This window comes from Otolemur garnettii, unplaced genomic scaffold, assembly GCF_000181295.1.
Source record: "Otolemur garnettii isolate 467f Iridium unplaced genomic scaffold, OtoGar3 scaffold00070, whole genome shotgun sequence".
Classification (NCBI taxonomy): Eukaryota; Metazoa; Chordata; class Mammalia; order Primates; family Galagidae; genus Otolemur; species Otolemur garnettii.
Window position 1 is genome coordinate 2,773,907 of NW_003852465.1, and position 22,112 is coordinate 2,796,018.

General features: G+C 42.5%; 1 protein-coding gene across 2 annotated transcripts in view; it reads left to right on the forward strand.

Annotated features, from left to right (window-relative positions):
* Positions 1 to 22,112, forward strand: part of PDZRN4 (PDZ domain containing ring finger 4) — a 364,567-nt gene that overhangs the window by 288,340 nt on the left and 54,115 nt on the right. For both annotated transcript variants that reach the window (XM_003793539.1, XM_003793538.2), the window contains 2 exons: positions 11,740 to 11,996; positions 15,156 to 15,258. In XM_003793539.1, the coding sequence (XP_003793587.1) occupies positions 11,740 to 11,996; positions 15,156 to 15,258 (360 nt within the window). The remainder of the gene's footprint in view (positions 1 to 11,739; positions 11,997 to 15,155; positions 15,259 to 22,112) is intronic.

Consider the following 22,112-nt stretch of genomic DNA (forward strand, 5'->3'; position numbering starts at 1 on the left):
TAGCACCTTTGATTTTGACATGCAAGAAGTCCTATTATAAGAATAAAATCCACAGTCTCCCAATCCTTTATTAATAAGTGTGGGGTACAATTTCCCTCTTTTGCTTAATAAATAGTTATTTTTTGACACTTCTTGGGCACCATGCTGACGCAGCTAAGCACAGAGGTTAATGTCTTCATTCTACAGCCTTTTATTCTCTCACCACCTAGATAGGACACAGAGGTCTTGTTTAAAGGCTCAGAACATATTTCTTCTCATCCAAGGGATATGAAAGATGAATACATCTATCAAATTCTCAGTTCCTGATCCTGATTGTCGGATTTTTGATTTGGGCAGTTTGGGTTTTTTTATTTTTAAACAGGAGCTCAGAGTTGCTCAATTACAATGGAATTTTTTGTTCCCAGTGAAATAATTTGAGTTCGCTTTAAGAACATTTGCCATACATGTGCCTATGTCCTCATATCCGTAGGCTTGTTGCAGAAAATTCTATCTCCACCAGAATTTTCTCATTAAGTTTCACGTCCTTGGATCTGATATGTCACAACTCAATGGATGGGTTTATTAATGATCACCTACATCAGCTGAGTATTATCTTAGGCAGTAAAAGGTCAGTAAGTAGTTGTTATCCTGCCATTTCGTCAGTGGACTGTACTCCAGAGATTTAGGTCATTATTCACTGCTTATAGAATCACTTGAGATATGAAAATTCTTTTTATAGTAATGAAAGAACTCCCACAATTAGCCAGAAGGCAGCCATCTATCTTTTTAAATAGCTCAGCTTGGAGAAGAACAGGACTTGAGGTGATAGTAGATGAATTGTTAGAACAATGATAAAGTTGGTGATACCAATCTATGTTTCTTTGCTTGTAGGAATGCATGTGTATTCACACACAGAGAGTAAAAAAAGACATCTGCAGCACAGTAGGAATTTATTTCTCTAAATATACGCAAATTCAGAAATAAATTCCGTAGGAAACTCTTCATCCATCAAGTCTTTATAACTATTTGTGAACTCTAAATGATTTCATCAGGAATCTATTTCTACCTAATAAAAATATATAATGATGTATTGGAAACATTTTATTTTGACCTACCACATTTTGCCATGTATAATGTGTACTTTTTTGCCCATTATTCATGGGAAGTACTAATTCTGTGTCGATACATACATGTTCTTAATTCTTTTATTTGTGCTTATGTGTTAAAAGTGCAATCCTAGAAAGCAATAACAATATTTCTATGCAAAATAAGACACTAGAATACCATAATCTCACCCCTTCCAAGCTACCTCCCTCCCCAGGAACTCCTCATGGGGCATCCACCCCAGCTGCAGAACCCTCCAGCGCACCTGGCTGGTCGTGCTGGACACTGCTGCAGCTGCCATCTTGGAAGTGGGAACACTGCCAATGGCTATGTGACAGTTAGTGTTGGGACTTTGGCAAAAGAAGGGCAGACGTGACCGAGCAGTGATGCCTCATTCTCTCACAAGAGCCCCAAGGCATAGAGCCAGCTTCTGTGAAGAAGGCAGTAGCAAGCTCAGGCAGCAGGTAAAAACGGTCTGGACAACCTCAGTACCCAACTTCCTCCAACTGTCCCCTCTCAGCCCACTCTTGACCCCACATCCCCTCATTTCTTATTCCCACCCATAGCTATTGGTGGGAACAAGGCCATAGCTGCTTTGCTGAGAACCCAAGTGGGCCTATCTACTGTGAAGCTGGTGTGAGGGCCAGGGCTGGCCCTCTCTGCCCCAGGCTCCTGATGGTAGATCCCTGCCCTTTCCTTGGTAGATCTCTGCCCTTTCCTCAGTAGATCTCTATCCTTTCCTTGGTAGATCCCTGCCCTTTCCTCAGTAGATCTCTATCCTTTCCTCGGTAGATCCCTGCCCTTTCCTCGGTAGATCCCTTCCCTTTCCTCGGTAGATCCCTGCCCTTTCCTCGGTAGATCCCTTCCCTTTCCTTGGTAGATCCCTGCCCTTTCCTTGCTGCCTCATCTCTCACCCAGCGGGCACCATTCTGAGGGGCCCAGGACACCACGCTGAGGAGGAAAATCCATGATCTGGGGTCTGAGAGACCCAGTTCTGAGACCCAATTCTACTAGGAGCCTGTTGTTGTGACCTTTGGCTTTAGTCCCCATGAAGTTTACTTGGCAAGAGTACTTGGCAGTGAAACACAAAAGCTTAGGGGACCCTGAGTCCATAGATTATAATTTTGAGCCTATCACTTGTCCAAACCCCAAAGGTGCTGAGTTGATATAAATTCCCAACTTGCCTGGAGAAAGAACCATTTAGGATAATTGTTAATTGGACAGATACCCAGATCTTTCTCCTGGAGAGGTAGTTCAATGTATTTGGGTGTGGTTCAGGAGTCTCATTTTAACCAGTCCCCTGGGTGACTGGTAGGATTTGTAAGTTTAGGAAAAGCTGGTATCATCTGTTCTGACGTTACCGAGAGCCCAAGGTCTAGATGGCTCAAGGAAGTCACAGTCCAGTCACTAGTGAGAAATGTAACTACAGAGTGCTTCCCTGGAATATTATCAGGGAAGATTTCCTTGACAGCGCAGTGGTCCAGGGGCCTGACAATGGGGCCAGCTGCAGGAGAATTGAGGCAGCCCAGAAAGGGCAGGGATCTACCATTCGGAGCCTGGGGCACGCGAGGCCAGCCCTGCCCCCTCACACCAGCTTCCTGGGAAATAAGCCTGTGGGGGTTCTCTGTGGAGTAGCCGTAACCATGTTCCCGCCAATGGATATGGGGGAATAGGAAATAGAGGAAGTGGGAATGAAAGTGATCTGGGAAGGGACAGTTGGGGGAGGCTGGGCACTCAGGTCATGCAGACCACTCTCTCTCCTGGTCTGATGCCTGGACTCACTCCTGGCCTTTCCACAGTGGTCAGCTCCGTGCCGTGCACCTCTCCCAAAAGACAAGGGTGCCGCTGAGCAGCCTCTTCTGCCCTCCTTTACAAAATTAAAATGAAACAGTTCCTTCCTGAAAGTTTAAGCCAAAATGTGGGAATGCTTTACATATGGGCAGGCATTATACACAGCAAAGAACAGGAACTTCAGACTTATCAAACATTTGCAAGAATGGTATAAACTATTCTCAAATTTAATTCACCTAGATTCCCCCTATTTTAACATTAGCATGTTACATTTGCTTTAGATTCTCATGATCGCTCCCCTAAACCCCTCATGGAGCCATGAAGGTTAACGTCCACCTATGGTGGGCACGTAGACATTACATGACTCCTGATGGGATAGTCTGAGAAGACATCCACCACTGTAAGCATTCGCGACAAAAATATTATAACCTGAGTCTAATAACTCTAGACCAACCCAAAGCAATGGAATATCTTCATTTGTTTGCTGCTGCTATAACAGAATCACACAGATTGGCTAATTTATAGTGGAAAGAAATATATTTCTTCCATTTTTGGAGGCCGGGAAGCCCAACATCAAAGGAACAGCCTCTGGTGAGGGCTTTCCCCCTGCCTGGTGGAAGGCACCACCTGGCATGGTGAGAGAGCACACGAGAATGGGAGGGACAGGTGCCGCTTCTCAATAGGGCTGCACTGGGGATTAAGTTTCCAGCACATAAACTTTGAGGGACCCCAAAATTTGTTCTTCTCAAAGGCAAACTACATTCATTCTGTCCTAATAGTAGCAAAGTATTAATTTGTTCCAGTACCAATTCAAAAGTGCAGAATCTCATCTAAATCAGATATGGGAGCGACTCAGGTATCATTCACCCTGGAGCAAACTCCCTCCGGCTATGAGCCTCTGAAATCAAACAAGCTGCCTACTTCCAAAACACAGCGGCGGTACAGGCATAAGGTAGACACGCCCATTCCAAAAGGGAGAAATAGGTGAGAAGAAAAGCAGTAACTAGCTCCCAGCATGTGCAAAATGCAAGCAGGAAAACAGTATTAAGGCTTAAAAGGCCAGAATAGTGGCCTGCATGCCGGGCACACTGGGTGGCGTTTCCTCGCCCCTAGGGCTTTGCTGGGCTCAATTCCACTCAGCAGCTCTCAGAGGTTGGAGTCTGTGCCTGCAACTTTCTCTGGCTGGAGCTGCACACTGGTAGCCCTACAATTCTGGGGTCTCCAGACTACCCCATTCCCATATCTCCATAAGGCATTTCCCTCATGGGGCTCTCTAGGTGGCTCTGTATCTATGGCAAGTCTCTGTATGTTGTCCACAATATCCTTTGGCATCTAGAAAGAAGCTGCCTTGGCCCCATAGCTCTTACCTTCTCTGCACCTGCAGAATTAGCACTATGTGGATGCTGCCTGGGTTTAGAATTTATACTTTCCAGAGCAGTGGGTTGAGCCACATTTGGGCCTACTTGAGCTATGGCTGGGGTGGCCAAGGGGCTCCCACTGGAATTCAAGCAGCAGAAGCCCATTCAGGGCAGCAAAACTGGGGTACTGCAGGTGCCTCTCTGAAAACTTTGCCCACACAGTCCTGCTTACCTTGAAGATCTCTTCAAGGTCACTCTTCCAGAGTCCTGATGAATAGCACCTGGCATCCTTCTAGCTATATTTATCTCTTCAACAAATGGTCACTTGGCCTTACCCTTGGTTTGCTACCAAGAAGATGGCTTTTCACTTTTACATGGCCAAGCTGTGGATTTTCCAGTTTTTTGTTCTGCTTGCCTTTTAATTAGAAATTCCATCCTTAAGTCATTCTCCTTTTCTCTCATGTTACCGTACATGGCCAAAAGAAGGCATGCAGAGCATGGAATGTCTTGTGCTTAGATAGTTCTTTTTCCAGGTCTTCTAGTTCATCACCATTAAATTCTGCCTTCAAAAAACCCTACAACACAGACACAATTCAGCCAAGTTCATTGACGCATTATGACAAGTATACTTTACTCTGGTTCCAATATCTTGTTTTTCAGTTCCAATGGAGACAACATCAGAATAACCTTTACCCTTCATTTTTCGACACACTTTCTAATTATAACAACTTAAATAATTTCTAAGAAGTTCCAGATTTTTCCTACACTTCTTGTCTTCTCAGCACTCAGCAGAATTGCCACTAAATCTCCATTCCCAGCAATCTAGGATTTCTGTAGATTGCTCCTTCAGAGTCTTCTAGCTTCTACCCATTACCCAGTTCAAAAGCTTCTTCTACATTTTCAGGTATTTGTTAAAGCAACAACCTTACTTCTTGGTACCAACTTTTTTTTTTATTAAGTCATATATACATAGATCATGAATACATTTATACTTTTGTGGTATTCAATGTGTTGATTATTTGTACAAATTGGAGTGCTTACATCCTACTAATTAACGTAGCTTTCACCTCATTTACTTAATCACAATGTTAAGACATTTGCATTCAATACTTGATAGATTTGACTTATACTCTTGCAATATGCTTCATAGGTGTGATCTCACCATTAACCCTTCCTCTATTGAGCCACCTGCCTCCCTTCTCATCCCCCTCCTTCATCCTGGGCTATAGTTGTGATTCATCTCTCATATGAAAGTGTGAGTGATTATAAATTGGTTTCATAGCAGTACTGAGTACGCTGGATGTTTTTTTTCCATTCCTGAGATACTTTACTAAGAAGAATATTTTCCAGTTCCATCCATGTAAACATAAAAGTGGTAAAGTCTCCATCTTTTTTAATGCTGCATAGTATTCCATGGTATACATATACCACAATTTATTGATCCATTCGTGGGTTGATAGGCACTTGGGCTTTTTCTAAGACTTGGCAATTATGAATTGAGCTGCAGTGAACAATCTGGTACAAATATTTTTGTTGCCAATTGATTTTTGGTCTTTTGGATATACACATAGTAGAGTAATTACAGGATCAAACAGCAGTACATTTACATCCCTGAGTGTGCTCCAAACATCTTTCCAAAAGGAGCATGCTAGCTTGCATTCCCACCAGCAGTGCAGAAGTGTTCCCTTTTCTCCAAACATTTGTAGTTTGGGGATTTTGTGATATGGGCTACTCTTACTGGAGTTAGATGATATCTCAAAGTGGTTTTGGTTTGCATTTCTCTGATGATTAAAGATGTATTTTCTTTAGCTACAGCAGAATACCACAGACTGGGTAATGTATAATGAAAATAGATGTATTTCTTACTGTTCCAGAGCTGAGAAGTCCAACATCAATGTTCTGGCATCTGTCAAGGACTTTCTTGTTGCTGCCTGACAGGCTAAAGGCATCACACAGAGGGAGCCAAACTCATTCTTTCATCAGGATCCCACTTCTGTAACAACAGCATATAGCCCTGTTATAAGCAGAAAACTGGACTAAATGGACGTTGGGGTTGATGTGATCAAACATGCATGTACTTATGTTCTGAAATTTCACGAGGAAAACAAAACTATATGCCAGGAATTGTTCTGCTCATTGAAAACATTTTTTAAAGGTTGAAATTTATTCTAGCTGATCTCTTAGTAGGTTGTCTTCATCCAATTCAGCTCAATTCCTATTCTGTGAGGTTTTTTTAATCATAAATGTTTTGGACACTATCCTTGATCCTGCTATCCTAGCAGGTGTTCCCATATAATCAAGCATATCAACGTCAGGGGCAGGGGAGGGAAATGTACTTACATTTCTTGAAAATTGAAGATTGTATATGATGAGGGTTTTAGTGAATATAAAGTTCAGATTATTATTAAATTCCTCCTATATCAAATACTTGAGCAGCGGCTTAAATTATTTCCTCTTCCTGAAAAATGTTACTAGGCCATACTTTGGCAACACCTCACTAATTATCAAATAGAGAATTTGATCCTTAGCTTCACTAAGGGACTTTAGTCAAAATTAATGCTATAGTTATTTGTGAGTGTGGGAGATTTTGTAAACTTATCAGGTGCAATATTATGTCCAGCCAGAATGATAATACACAAGTCCTTCATAGTCATTCTCAATGTGAAATTGAGCTATGTCAACTGTACATAATGCTTGGATCTCTACCTCTTTTATTGAGTATTCTCATATTTATTCTCCTTGGAAAGGCATAGAGGCTTAGAAGCCCTTATTTGTCCGAAGAGGCAAGGCGGTTTGCAAACCTTATCATTCCCAAACAGCTCACTCTAGAAATGGCAACTCACCAGAGTCACTTGTTTATTCCTGCTCTTGTTTGCACTTCAAAAGAGGGAGGGAGTCTGTTTGTTTTCTGATATCCAAGAAAATTTTGCACGGTTGGATTTGGAGGAATAATCAAAGAGTAACAACTCCTATCTGAGCGGAGGCCACTAATCACTCTGGGGAAACTTGATGAGTGGCCCAGATTTTGCCATCTATCCAAAAGGGTAGGTATTTGTTTAAACAGAAGCTTCATCAAACATTGCCATGATACGGTTTACATATGAAAAGCTATATTCTTTACTTAACATTCACAAGTTGCCTATGGATTAATTAGTCCATCTGCCGCAACAAATGTATTCACATATCTTTTGCATAGATTGCTGGAAAATGACTCCTTTTGTCTACCCACTTAAGATTATGCTATCACTATAATGGAAAATAATAACTTTTTAGAAACAAGACATTTATTTTTCATATCTATAAAAGGTGTTTTACATTTATTACAAAGCATCTCTTGAATATCTAATTTTTGAGGGTATTTGTCTGCGTAGAACTACATTGATAAGTACAAAGGGTGGGGGAAGACCTTTTCAGAAAATAGTATTATGTGGTTAATTTTTCTTTTATTTTCCCATTGTACGCTCACTTATTAGTTCACCTGAATGTGTATAAGTTTTTAAAGTTTTACATAATTCAGATCACTCTCTTCACTCTTTTCCAATCCTATGCTAGTTTGTCTGAAGACAACCTCATGTCACGATTTATCCTGGAATTTCTATCATCGGCATCTTCTTTTCCTCTTTTCTGTGGTGTTCTTGTAATGTCTTTTTGTCTACTGCATCTGCTTTCTCATTTATCACGAGTCAGGTGGCTTAATCACCACTTCAGAGTCCAGTCTCCCCACTCTGGGACTGCTAGCCTTTTATCAAATATCAATCACATGAATCTTTTCAGTTGTTGTCTAGTCAAGACATTGAAATAGAACCAAATCAGTTTGGGCCACAGTTATCAACATGCCAGATGCTATAGCAATAGATAGAATTATCTCATATAATACTCCTATTTTTTATGATACCCTTCCCTCTTCTCATTCCATTTAACAATCCCTTTAGAAAAAAAGTCTCTTTCCCTATAGCATGTTGCAGTCAATCTACCATCCTTTTCAGAACCCTTCTGCATGTAAATTCAAACTCAAATCCCGTAACAAGTGAGTACTTTTTTAATCTTCAAATCACCTTGCATCTCTTCCCTCCATTTCACTCCTAGCCTTCTTTATCCATTTCTTTTCCTTCTGAAAATCAACTCCCCTATGCCCTTCTGGCAAAAGACCTTCCCACCTTCTACTGGGTCACAAAAGGTTGGAGCTGCACCCTTAATTACCTGTTTGAAGTGGGGCACCATTCGTAAAGGGCTTTTACCTCTTCCAGGCTCATCACACAAAATATATAAAAATTATATGGTATCCACACAAAAGCAAGTTTAAGATTGAGACAGAGAAGAAAGACTAAGGGGATGAGGGAGTAAGGAAGGGGGGAGGAGAGAGGGAAAGAATATAGCATTAAAGAGATAGAATATTAAGGATATGGCTACATGAAATACCAAAATTCTTGTTGTTGATTTAGGAACTAACCCCTAGAAAAAATTAAAGTTTTACTATTTGTTAACTTAGTATAAAATGTTCCTGCAGGATTAACTTCAGATATTCTTGCAATATTGTGCTTCTCTCTAGCTATAACTGGTAACTGAGCAAAGCACCTGCCAGAAAATCCCAATTAAGCTATTTTTTTTTTTTTTTGTGAAAGGCATAATTTATAAAATGGTGACCTTTTGGTAAGCTAACAGTCTGTTGATGAACTTCAAGTGAAGTGAGGAAAAAAAAACACAGTGTTTAGTGTCATCAGTGCTTACATTTTCCAAGGACTCATGTGGGACCACAGAGCCTGTAAAGGTCATAGACTTCTTTACTTTGAGAGATATTAAATAGCTTAAGAAAATAGAGGTCAGCGCGTGATAACCAGAAGAAAAGAGCATTCCTCAATAGGGAAGTAAAATCTCCAAGACTACGTTGGCTCTCCTTTTAAAAGATTGGGTTTAATTGTCCTTAGAGCAAAGAATGAAATTTGCATATAAACATCATGGTTGTAAATGAATGAATGTACGGGTCTTAAAATCAATAGCTATTGATTTTGCTGTATGAACATTAATATTGTCTGCATATTAGGAGTTACAATAAGAACTAATGATTTCCCAGCCAAAAATATGTTTCCATAGAAATTTTTAGGCTATTCTGAATTTTGCAAATCATCTTAACTCAGAGGAATACAAAATAAATAATCATTGTCAGGAGGAAACTCACCTTTTAAAAATTATTCTTGCCCTTAAGATCACGAAAACAAACACACATACTGACCACTAAGGCCAGATTAACAGGTAGGCAAAGTACCCGGCCACCTTGGGGAAAACATACATCAGTGACATTTGTCTGTCTGCTACCTATTGACACGCTTTGTGGATTAGTAGGACTCTGTGTGTGACCAGAAGAAACCCTGGCCACAGATGTTTCCCTTTACCCTCAGATATCACTTGAAGTTACTTCAAAAAGGGCACTATCTTATTTCATTCTACCACTGTTAGGGGTTACTCTTCATACAAGGCTTCTAGGTACCATGTTGACATAGTTCCAGTGGATATTAAATAATTAACAATTCATATGACTAAAGGACAGTTCTCAAAGAGCAATCTGACCCACCACTTGACCCTTACCCATAATTTGGAATTTATAAATACTGACCACAGTATGAAACACAGGGGTTGACACCATTCAGCCTGAGAGGCTAGAGCTGAGGTGGTGCTTTCCATTCTGGGTTTTCTTTGATGTACTGACTACATGTCTTTGGGAGAGATAGGGGTAGTCCTGGCCCATGCACCTGTCATTGGCAGAAACTAAAGGAATGAAAACTTAAGTGTCCCCTAAGCGTCCCCTGTCCACATACTCTCACATGCCCCAAGTCAAACATTCCAAGATGTGTCGGTGAAAATTCAGTGATAATTTTTTAAGTTGTGTCCACGGACAGAGAAGATTCAGAGAGAGTATACACAGATTAGTGAATGTGTACGCAGTGGTAAGTACCCAGTCGAATCTCCAACTGGGGTTTCTTGCTAGTGATCCAAGAACTGAACTGGGACATATTTTGCTGGTGAAGAAACTTAATTGCTCATTTTTTTGAAGGCACATTAACTCTTTCAGGGTCCATTGAGTAAATTAGCTCCTGCAGGTCATTAAGCCTGTCTGTACATGACATGATGATTTCTACCTGGCATGGTGTCGTTTACCCCAAATTGCGATACACTGGCTCTGAGCACACACAGACTCCTTGTCTACTCAGGGAGAGAGAATGTGCTCATTTGAATGTCAGCAATTGTTCTACAGCTGCTACTCGGTGCCTTCCTTTGCTTCTTTTTAGGCACCCAGGGACCTCTAAGGGTTGCTGGTGCCTAACAGTGATCAGTGCCCCACCAACAGGCAAGCGGCTTAAGTTAGCTTCCTAGAAGTGGCATAATTTCAGGGAGATGAGGCAAAGTCGTGTGCCACCAACTATCTCTCCACATTTTCAAAAGTCAATATTATTAATTCATTTGGGGCAGGAGCCATGAAGCTATTTCAGAATTCTAGAGGCCTTTATTAAAATACAAATTCCACTAAGAGGCTGGGTTATCAGGACTCATTTTGAGAGAATGAAATGACCACCATCTGAGAACAAATCTGTTCAGTGTTGACCCCTGAGAGGGTGTTAGGGAAAGTATGCGAGTGTTTGGGGTAACACAAAAGTTGAGGAACATTCCTGGCTTTACTGCATAGGCATGGAGAGCCACATGAAAAGAACATTGTTTTCCGCCCAAATGCCAGTGTTTCTGCCCTTGCTGAGAAGCCAAGACAAAGGCAAATTTCAACCTCTTTTTCTGCATGTCCAAGGCTACCTTGGTGAGTCATCAGTTGGTATAACTTAAAAAAGGTGAGGACCCACGGGACATCATGTACTCATTCAGAGGTATGAATAAGTGTATAGATCAGCCGGAATCTTGTTAAAATGCCGGTTCTGACTTGGTAGGTCTAGGGTGGCCCCAGGACGCTGCATTTCTGATAACCTCTTACGAGATGCCAATGCTGGTCTCTGGACCACCCCTTGAACACTGAGGATTTATGAGAAAATGTTCATGAACAGTAACATGATCTTGAGTAAAAAGATGACAAACATGAAGGAAATTTGACAATATCCTAAAGAATTAGATTTCAGGTAAATAAGGCCGATTTAGATATTGAAATTCTCACCAAGAGATTGATCATTTTTTTTAAATCAAGATGTACTTAACATTTCTACAACTATTTGAAGATCTTGGTGAACATTTTCTGAAGCTGATGTGTTATTTAAATTTTTACTAATCATTCTGGTGTCTTGCTATTGATAGTTAATCAACTCCAGCAACTTCATAAAGATCCAAAAGTCATTGTTGTTCGGATCTCCTGTATGTCCTCATATTGGTAAAGAGTTCAGGAAATGCCAATGTCTAATGAAATATTCCTTTACAAAATTCGTATCAGACCTGGTGGAAAGTGTCCCTCCTCGCCTTCTGTGATGACCACTCTGTTGTTTCCTCGGATGTGAACAAAGTCATTATGTCTCTGTAGGTCAATGGGAAAGATCTTTCCAAGGCCACCCATGAAGAGGCAGTGGAAGCTTTCCGAAACGCCAAGGAGCCCATCGTGGTGCAGGTGTTAAGGCGAACGCCTCTCAGTAGACCATCCTATGGAACCGTCCCAGAAGTGCAGCTCATGAATGCCAGCACTCAGACAGACATCACCTTCGAACACATCATGGCCCTGGCCAAGCTGCGGCCACCTACCCCTCCGGTGCCAGACATCTGTCCATTTCTGCTCTCAGACAGGTATTTTTCTGTCATTGCTCCCAAAGCCCTGTTTGTTTCCATTTGCCATTTAAAGTAGATGTTGGAAAGAATCAGTCACCCGAGCTGGTTGCCGGTTACTGACACGGGCTCCTTGCCCTACTTGGAAAATATCTACGTGGTGGCTGCTTCCAATTAGTTCCCAGCTATTCCTGCTCCCTCCCCTCCCTTGACCCACGGTTGCCGTTGCTTCCCCTGTGCAGTCACACTTGCTGAGGTGCAGTGACAAATCCTGGCTCTGATTCGTTCATCTTCGTATTTCCAGCCATCAAAAGCCTCATGCTACTCGTGAGCACCGGCCAGGGAAATAGCTTTTCACACCAAAGCTGCCAAAAACCTTATTAAGACTCATGTGGAGCTCGCCTGTTGGCACCGTATTCTCTGTGGGTTCTCTCTCTCTCTCTCCCTCTTCTTCTTCTTCTTCTCTTTAAAAGAGAAGCTGGGAAATTAATTTAATTAAAGTGCAATCCTCCAAAGAAAGTAATTAGCCAATACACTGAGATGTAAACAAAGGGTCCTGGCTGTCAGAAAGTAAGAATAGTGCTTTGTAACAAGGAGCTATCCAAGGAGTATTTCCTCCTGATTTTTACCTAATTTAAAGGCAGTTAGGTTTTATTCAAATAATCCTACTTGTGCAGTTTTAGAAGTACTTTTTGTCCGATGCATTGTGTTCTGTGAACTTTTAAGTAAGTTTTCAAACATTATTGAGAGTTTGATTTATAAGAGCAATAGTCTCTTTAAGCTCCATTGTCACCCCCTGCGCCAGCCCATTCTCCACTTGGTAAAACACATGTGATCCAGGCCACCTCCCTGCCCTTTAGCGGCTCCTGTCAGCCCACTTCAGTTGTTCACAGGTGTATGTTAGAATCATCTAGAAACTTTGAGAAGCAATACTGATGCCTGAATCCCACCTCAGATCAGTTAAATAAGACTTTTTAGAGTCACACCCAGGCATCAGAATTTTTCAACGCTCTCCCTAGGCAATTCTAACGTGCAGCCGGGTTTTGGAAACTATTCCTCAAGACTTCAAGTTCCCAGAGGACAGGGGCGCTGCCTGCCTTACCTATCACTCTACTCACTCATCCATCGCTTATTAAACAGACCTCTGTGTCAGGGACAAACTGGGTGTGTCAGGCACTGGAACTAGAGACTGGGCCTAAAACCATGAGCAAAAAGAAAGCCACTCCCTCCGGAAGTTTATATTCTAGAGAAGAACTTGAACAATGAGCAAGTGAACCAGTACAGCAGAACCTCCACAGCTGGCCACCTCCTTAAGTTGACCTGATTGTCATAGACCAGACGTGCACCACATGTACGTATCAGGACAGCAGGCCCGGTTCTGTACGTTGACCACCTCTGTATGTTGACCATCTTATTATAGTCCCCTGGGGGTTCAACTTACAGAGGTTCTACTGTATGTAATTCTCCCTGGTATAGCCTGACACACAGTTGCCATCTAATAAATATTTTCTTAAGTTAGCTTTTATTAACATGTTTTTGATGCTATTCCAAGTGCTTTTTACTTGTTGACATGTTCAGTCCCCACCACTGCCTTGTGAGGGGGTGCGTTATGTTATCACAGAGGAGGACACAATGTAGTGACTGGGCCACACAGCAAGAAAATGGCAAGGCCAAGGCCGCCTTCAGGGCAAGGAGGTCTGGCCCAGCTCCCTCAGCCCGTGTGCTGTGCTGCTCTTCCTAAGGCCTGCAGACCCGAGCTCAGAACCAAGCCTTCCGAGCAGCTTTCCTGAGGCTGCAGTGTCTCCACCCCCACCCTGTGCTGCCATAACTCCCGTATTTTCTCTTTAATTATTGCATTAGATCAAAATTCCCACTTTGCTGCTTTCCCCAATTAATAGAGCAAGAATTGGATTTTGTGTACCAACATATTTCTAGCACTTGGCATGGAGCCTAGCATCTGGTAGGCATTCAATAAGTGTTTGTCGAGTGAATAAGATATTCCTTACAGCAGGGCTGCCTTCCAGCTACTGCAAGTCAGGGGAAACACATCACATGCCCAAAGAGCAAACTTTGACTTTCTCCAGCCCAAACAGGACGTGCAGAGTCAGTCCAGATAGAAGCAAGACTGCCGGGACTGCTTCTGCCGTTTTGGCCCACACTAGTGAACCCTCTGTGGAGCCCACTGTCAGGGATAGGAGAGGGAAAGGCTGCTAGAGCGTTTATATAGGCCAGAGAAGGAGAGCATCAGACAGGAAAGGAGATAATTATACAACTAACTCCAATTTTTCAACAATGTCCACACCGGCAGGGCTTAAAGATTTCACCTGCAACCAACTTGTTTAATTGCACCCAGGGTTTTTCATTGACTTTTAGAGATAAAAAAGGCCTTATGCCCTTTGCTGTTAAACTATACTTAGCCTTATATGATAGGATGCGTAGTCTCTTTCAAAGCATATATTAATTCGAAAAACACTTTCTAATGTATTTAAAATATTTCTGAAAGTGAAAGATTATATAAAAACATGTGCAATGCCCAGATTTTCCAACAGTGTTGTGAGACACTGGGGCTTGCAGAAGTCCCCCCTGAGTTCTCACCGTGAATGCCCTTGGTGATTCATGCACGTGACCTTTGGCAGCGGCAAAGTGTGGGTTGAGAGGCAGAATGGGGATCGAGGGTCTTCAGGAATAGGGGAAAATGAGTACCTGGTAGTGTCTGAAGAGTATGTGCTTTTGAAAATGGCTTTTAAAAACCAGTCTGGGGCTGTGAATTATGAAATTGGTAATGCTTTGTTACAGAATAACTCCCTTAGGGTAGACTGCAATCTCAAACGCCACACACCCACGCGAGAGGCTGGTCCCACTCAGCAGGCTGGAAGCGCAACCAGGAAGTGTCGCTAAAGCCCCATGGACGGCTGAAGACTCATGTGGGTCTCCCCATTACGCAGCCCTGCCCGTGGGCCCTGACTCTGGGTCTCTCTCAGAAAAGGCAAATGGACAGGCTCCATGTAGGCAGAGAAAGAAAAGTACCCACCCTGTCTGAGCTGTATAGTTCATTGAAAGGCTAGATCACTACGGGTCTTCTTCCAAAGCAGAGAAAACTAGAGCGAAAGTCGAAAATCTGTTTTAATCTTACAAAGGACCCTTTTGATCCATTCCTATCATCTTGCTGCCTTCCCCCAGCTGCCATTCTCTTCATCCGATGGAGCATGAATTTTATGAGGACAATGAGTATATCTCCAGCTTGCCTGCTGATGCGGACAGAACGGAGGACTTTGAATATGAGGTAAGATGGTTTTCACACGGCTTCACATTTCTTCATGAAGTTATGGTCGAGGGGGTTTCCATAACAAAGAAATTAATTTATTGCTATGAAACATTTCTTAGCTGTTATCTGTCTAGGGTAAGATCTTTTAAATGTTATTTGTTTTAGCTGTGGGACTCTAATATTTTCAGAACAGTGGAAAATATTTTGAGAGTCTAAAGCCTGAAAAACATGGCTCACCTATTTGTTGCTTTTTATAAATCATATTACAGCTTCTACATTTTTTCTTTTTTTTCTCTGATGTAAGTGGGTTTCTAATGGAATTTAGAAAAGAAACTATATTTATAAACCAGAACTGGGCCCACTAGTTTTATTCATTGTGCAGTATTCCAATGGTAATTGATTAAACTAAATTCGATTATATTAGTTATAATTTTCTTTGCAAACTCAGCATTCTCTTTGTGACTCAGGTCTTTACTGGAAAGAACAGTTGCACAAACCTTCCAGAAATGAAGATGGCCTCACGTCCTTTGTTGTTATACTCTAGCCTCTGTCTGGCGTGACGTTAGAGGGTCTAGACCAGCGGTTCTCAACCTCTGGGTCACAACCCACAGGAACTGTATTAAAGGACCAAGGCATTAGGAAGGCTGAGAACCACTAATCTAGACTGTGATATATAACAGTTCAGAAAGTCCATCTACTAATTAGTTCAAGGCTTTTACAAAAGGTAAAGAATTTGTCCTCATGTTTCCTCTGCTTCTGCGGTCTGTATATCTGAGAAAGGTTTCCCCCTCCTCTGACATTTGGAAATAAAATAGATTGAGGAAGTAAAGAAGCTTTGGTAAACAGGCCGAGAAGCCGTGATTATCTGCCCTTTTAATGCTACAGATGATGTCATACAAGTTCAGCAAAGTGTTCTTTTCTGCTCTACAACGAGGAAATCCTGAAATCTCTTCCCTTAGGAGGATCTAAAATCAAATAAGGCTGATTCAGGGAAGCTCATCGAAAGCAAACAGACATTTATTTGAAACCTCCCCCCACCTCACCAAAAGTCATTGCCGGGGATTATAGAAATCATTATTTCTTTGCAGCCCAAATGCCAGAGTGTGGACGTCTGTGCAATAACACCTGGTAACAGAGTGGATGATTCTGTCATTGTTGTTCATGCTAATTTTTTATCTCCTCCTATTAAGTTGATTGAAACCTTGTATTCTATAAATCCACGCAAGTATTGGCATGTGCTGTGATATCCATTAAGTTCTGTCTCTTCATGCAAAATAAATTACAAAATTGAGTCACTTATCTAAATAATTCAAGATTAAACTGTTTTCCTTTTAGTTAATGAATACTTTGGGTTTGGGGGCTGGAATTATCTAGATTACTTCAACTTTTCATTTAGTGCCTTAAAGCTTTATTAAAATAAGTCAGTGTGCTGGGGGGAGGGTATCGGGGAACACTCATTTAAGCTAAGCAGGCTAACAGTAAAAGTACTTTTAATTAATTGCATGTCATTGAAATATTACAATACAGACAAATTTTCTTCCATTTCTGTGGGGCTCACTGTGGTGGAATCCCATCCCCGTTTGTGATCACCGTGAGTCTTTAGGAGAAGCTGCAGCAGGCTGATGGCCATGGTGAATGCTCAGACAAGCTCTGTGCAGCCTGTAATCTCAACTAATCACAGCATCAGACTCATTAATTTGCTGTCAGCTGTAATTCTGTTGCTGAAGGCCCCTTCTGAGTGATTGAAATAAAGAGTGTTCCTGTGAAATTTAAATAAGGAAGGAGTTGCCATGACAGTCTTCAATCCTGAGAAAGGATGCTTTTGAGAGCCACATGCACAGTGAAGGTGGGGGAGGTGTGTGGGGGACACTCCAAGGAAAAGTTACGAAATTTAGGAGAGAACAGTGCTTGTGGCCAAGTGCTCCTCAGTCCAACACAGTTATGGGACACACACCGAGTAGTACATGCCACCCTTTATGGCTGCATCAGAGGAGATTGTGAAGTCTGTTGTCACCAGAGCCTGGAAGTGGACACCACATTCAGTGTGGAGACTGAGGAATGCTGATCTTGTCTTTATGTTCTGCACCTTAAAAACAGACTGACCGCATGTTTCTGTAACCAGCAAAGATGACCCCAGATCTTCTTAGACCTCCATCACATGACCCTGTAGTTCTGGGGGTAACACGTGCAAGCATCTTCACAAGGACCAGTTTTGTGCCAGTTAGAGAATCTCACAGAAAACTGAGGTGTAATGGTCAAAGAGAGGGCTCAGCTCAGAAAGAGATGCTCATTGCTCCTCAGCCTGGACGTGTACACTTATCCAGCAGACTATTACGGAAACAGAAGTCTCCTTTGTCATTTGTTTCATTCCTTTGTGCCATAAGTATCTGGCAAGGACTCACAATGTGCCAGGCGCTTAGCTAAGTACGGATTATGAGGCTCCTGCCCTAGTGGAGAGAGGTGGAGAATAAACGGACAAGTAAAGGCCTGTTCTGTTCTGTGTGGTGGTGAGTGCCGATGGAGATCAGGGAGGTGGCGTGGGGGCAGGGGACTGCTGTCATGTGCAGGGTGGCAGGGAAGGCTCCCTTCCTATGAGACCAAAGTAGGAGATCTCGCCAAGTGGAAGGAGCTGGTCAGGAAGAGGAGAGGCAAGTTGAGGGCCTGAGGCAGGAGTCCGTTGATGTGATCCAGGGCCAGCAATGAGGCCAGTGTGCTCCAGCCCCATGGGCCGAGGGGGAGGAGTGGGAGGACGTGACATCAGAGTAAACAGGGCATGCCCTGAGGAGCCTTTGGCTGTGACTACGTGATCGGAACGTGCTGGAGCAGAGGAGAACCATGCTTGGACTCTAACAGAATCACTGGACAGAGCTTCTGGGCAGAGATTGACAGAGGGGAGCTAAGTGACAGCAGGACAGTACAGTCCTGAGAGTGACGGGGGCATTGAACCTGCACAGTGGTGGCAGACAGGCTGATTGGCGATTGGAGGGACCAGAGGGCTGCTCCTAAATATCTCCTGGCTTTAATGCAGTTTGCTCGGTGGCAATTTTGTTCTGACTTCTGAAAGCAAAATTATCATGGATCAAAGTGAAGCACAGCTTCCGGCATCCACTGGAGCAAAGATAAGAAATCCACACTTTAAATGACAGAAATGAGAGTCTACAGGTGGCATTTCTGAACTTGCTGAAATGTTAACTATGAAACTATTTAGGGGCCTTTGTGAAGACTGACTTCCTATTGATTCAGTGAACCAAAGCTGATCTATCTTCTGAATACATATTTTGGACTTTTAGCAAATGGATTATTAACCCACTAGACCAAAGCAGATCCTGCAAATACTTAGGTACTTTTTAACATGCAGATTATTGCATCAATAGACCATTACAGCTCCATTCAGAGCCCCGATGGACAGCAAATGCTTCTTTGGAGATATTATAGTCCATGTGTCAATGTTATGGAGACTCTGGCGTGTTAGGGACCTCTATGAAATTTTAATGACACCCATATCTCACCCTGACCTGTCATCACTCTTCCCAAGAAAAACATTTGACTGGCTTTAAAATTTCCCCATAGTGCTTCAAAAAAGTCTCAAAGGACCAGTCTACATTAAAAGACTCACAGCTTGAAATTTGTTCTCTTTAAAAAATGATGGCACTTATTCTCTAATTAAAAATGATAAATGGGTTTAATTTTGTTTTTGAGGGGAAAAAAATAAAAAGTATAAAAATTTAAACAATGCACCCATCGTTAAGAGTCAGGGTGCTGCGCGCTATTGGAATTTCACGAAGGACTCAGCTGCTTCTCTCCTTTATTTTCAAGTTTGCTCTTTTTTTTTGTTCCTAGTGCCAGCAAAAGGTTGAAATAAATCATAAAATAGCCCTTAGCAAGTCAGAGGCAGATCTCACATCCGACCTCTACCAGAAATAATTTAAAGGGAAAGGCTTCCAGAAACGTAGAGCTCTTTCACCAGGTCCTAATAAGGATGTGTTTGCTTAGTGCCAGGAAGAGGTTGAGTTTTCAGGGGGGCATTTACCATGAAGTCTCCAAAGTCACAACGGAGAGGAGTCAGAAACCAGTAAGTGCAGAAGTTTGAATTAGGAAACAGCAGATTGGCCAAGACAAACAAATCACTTGGGCAACACTTCTGTGCCTGTAGATTTTGATCACTGAGAAATGCTGCTTGAAATCATTTGTACTTCACCCCTCAGGGTGTATGGGCTCAGGTGAAGGAACCCATACAAAAGGTTGCATTAAGTACCCCTAATATAGTCAATGTTATAAAAGGTAGCAAAAAAATTTTTGTTAGCGTATGGGGAGAGGTATTAAAGGTGGAAAGGAGATTAAATATAAGCTCTCTGTTCCCTGGAAACCCAGCTTGGGCCAGTGTCTCTAAGTAGGAGCAAGCATTTAGCACGTTAGTCAACTTCCTCTTGGCGATCCTGACACAGAGCGAAAGTCAACCCTTGGGCTGTGTCCACTGAGAAGTGTCATTCTGCAAAATGTATTTCCCTCCCAGTATGCGTAGAATAATTGTGAAAACTTAAGTATGTATAATTTCTCTCTTACATAAAGAAAAGAGTATCATGAATGAAGATTTTCATTCAAAAAAGGGGAAGAGGGTAGTTATTTGTTAGATTTCAGTTGTATATTTTTTCAGGTACTTCATGATTTGTGATGTCAAGATTGAGGAAAAAAAAATTTTTTTTTTGAGGCAGAGACTCTGTTGCCCCCGCTAGTGCCCTGACATCAGAGCTCACAGCAACTTCAAACTCTTGGGCACAGGTAATCCACTTGCCTCAACCTACTGAGTAGCTGGGACTGCAGGACCCTGCCCCAGCGTCAGGCTAGTTTTTCTATTTTTAGTAGAGATGAGATCTTGCTCTTGCTCAAGCTGGTCTGGAACTCCTGAGCTTGAACAATCGACCTCCCAAAGTACTAGGATTACAGGCGTGAGCCACCGCACCTGGCAAGAAAAAACTCTTTGTAGTTTGTGTATGTAGAGTGACGTGGGTCTTTCTAGGCTCTGAGGGCAGAGGCCTCGTCTGCCTTGTTTTTGCATCCCATTGCTTGTTTCATGGGGGGTGCTCAGTCAATATTTAATGAAGGAATAAGTGAGCATTCCCATTGCTGTCTGCACAGACCACCTTCTGAGCAGTGTCGCTCCTTCCCTCCTTTCTGTACAAGGGGATTGGAGAAGACCCCCAGACCACCAGGTGGTCTCCCTTTCCAGCAGGTTCTTGTTCTTTGAGTCATGGGTTTTAACCTTCATTCCACTTTTGCTTTGGTTAAACACTGCTAAGGAAAGGGCCAAAATGCTAAAAAACAGAGAGAAATAAATGAGTGATGAGCTAAGGTTTGCCATCTCCATGAACATGTAACCCTCCTGGTCGTCATTCCGTGAAATCATAGACTCTCATATTGGTGTGTACTTGACATATTCTCTAATCCACACTTGCAACCCCTTTAAACACCAGGCATCATTCAGATCCAAGAACCCCTGCAACAGATGGGGAACTGAGGGCCTCCCACCCTAGCCAATCCACTCTGATGATCTCCGATGCGTGTATTCCGAGAGGTGAACCTATTAAAATGTTTTAAAACCAGTGACGGAAGGAACAAGTTAGGTTGTCAAACACAATCGATAAAGAGCCTGTGTATTACCTGTGTGTTGTGGTAGATTTCAGAGAAAAGAGAAATTGGTGGACAGTGTGTGAAGGGCTATTTGGAGTTTTCAACTCACTGGATGCTTTCTTTGTCTTCTCTTTTCTTCCGCTTGTTAGTCACATTTTCGAGTTATTAATGAAATATCTAAAATAATTTTATACCACTTGCTACTGGGGCAATAAAATCATCCACTTATAAAAATCACCTTAATAAGTTATCGTTCCTTTGGGAAATGTACTGAATTGAAAAGTGATCTAGATGAAGTGTGAAACTATTCTTATGACTTGAACATTAAAGACAGGATGGCATTCTGCCAGTTTGGAGATGGCGCACTGAGGTGCCTGTTAATGGCATCACCATTTTCTCAAATACAGTGGCACCTCCTTACCTGACCACCTCCCTACACATTGACCACCTCCTTAAGTTGACCTAATTTTCATAGACCAGACACGCACCATAGGTACTCTGTGGAAATTCCCTATGATATTGACCAGTTTGTTATAGTCCCTTGGGTGGGTCATCTTACAGAGCTACTGCATAGCAGATTAAAATCTTAAACATGTCGGCCAGTGAGTTGTCACATACTGGGGCTCATGCTTCCAGACTCTCTTTGTATCACCTCTGCCTCGTCTTTGTCTCTAACGCTCTGTCTCTAGGCTAGTTCTTGGTCCCCTGCAACATTCCCTAGTCTCTGCAGGCCATCCTATTCACCACTGCAAGATCACACCTCTTCAAGTGCACCCCTCATTGGATTGCTCGTTTATTACCTTGTATGACTCTGTTCTTTGAATTAACTGCATTTGCAGGCACTCTGTGCTGCCACCACCCTACCTTTCTAAGCATCTTAGGATCAAACTCCCCAGCACTGGGCTCAGATGAAGCTGTGTTCTTTCCTCCCTTTGTGCCTTTGCTCACCTGGCTCTCTGCCCCTGGAAGCTCTTTTGCAATCTCTGCTGTTGTTCATAGGCAGATCCAAGCCTCACTCCTTCAGAAGCCTTCCAGGACACCCTCCTGCTGTGTAGTGCCATCTTCCCCTCCCCAGACTCTCATGCCACACTCTGCCAATGGGGTCTGTCCTTTAGATTATGTCCTGGATTATAATCATTTTAGGGACATACCTTTGTCTTCTAAATAGGTCACCTGTCTTAACAGAAGTGACCACTTCTATTATCCTCATGTTACTCCTGGCCCTGCACATGCCCACAGTGGGC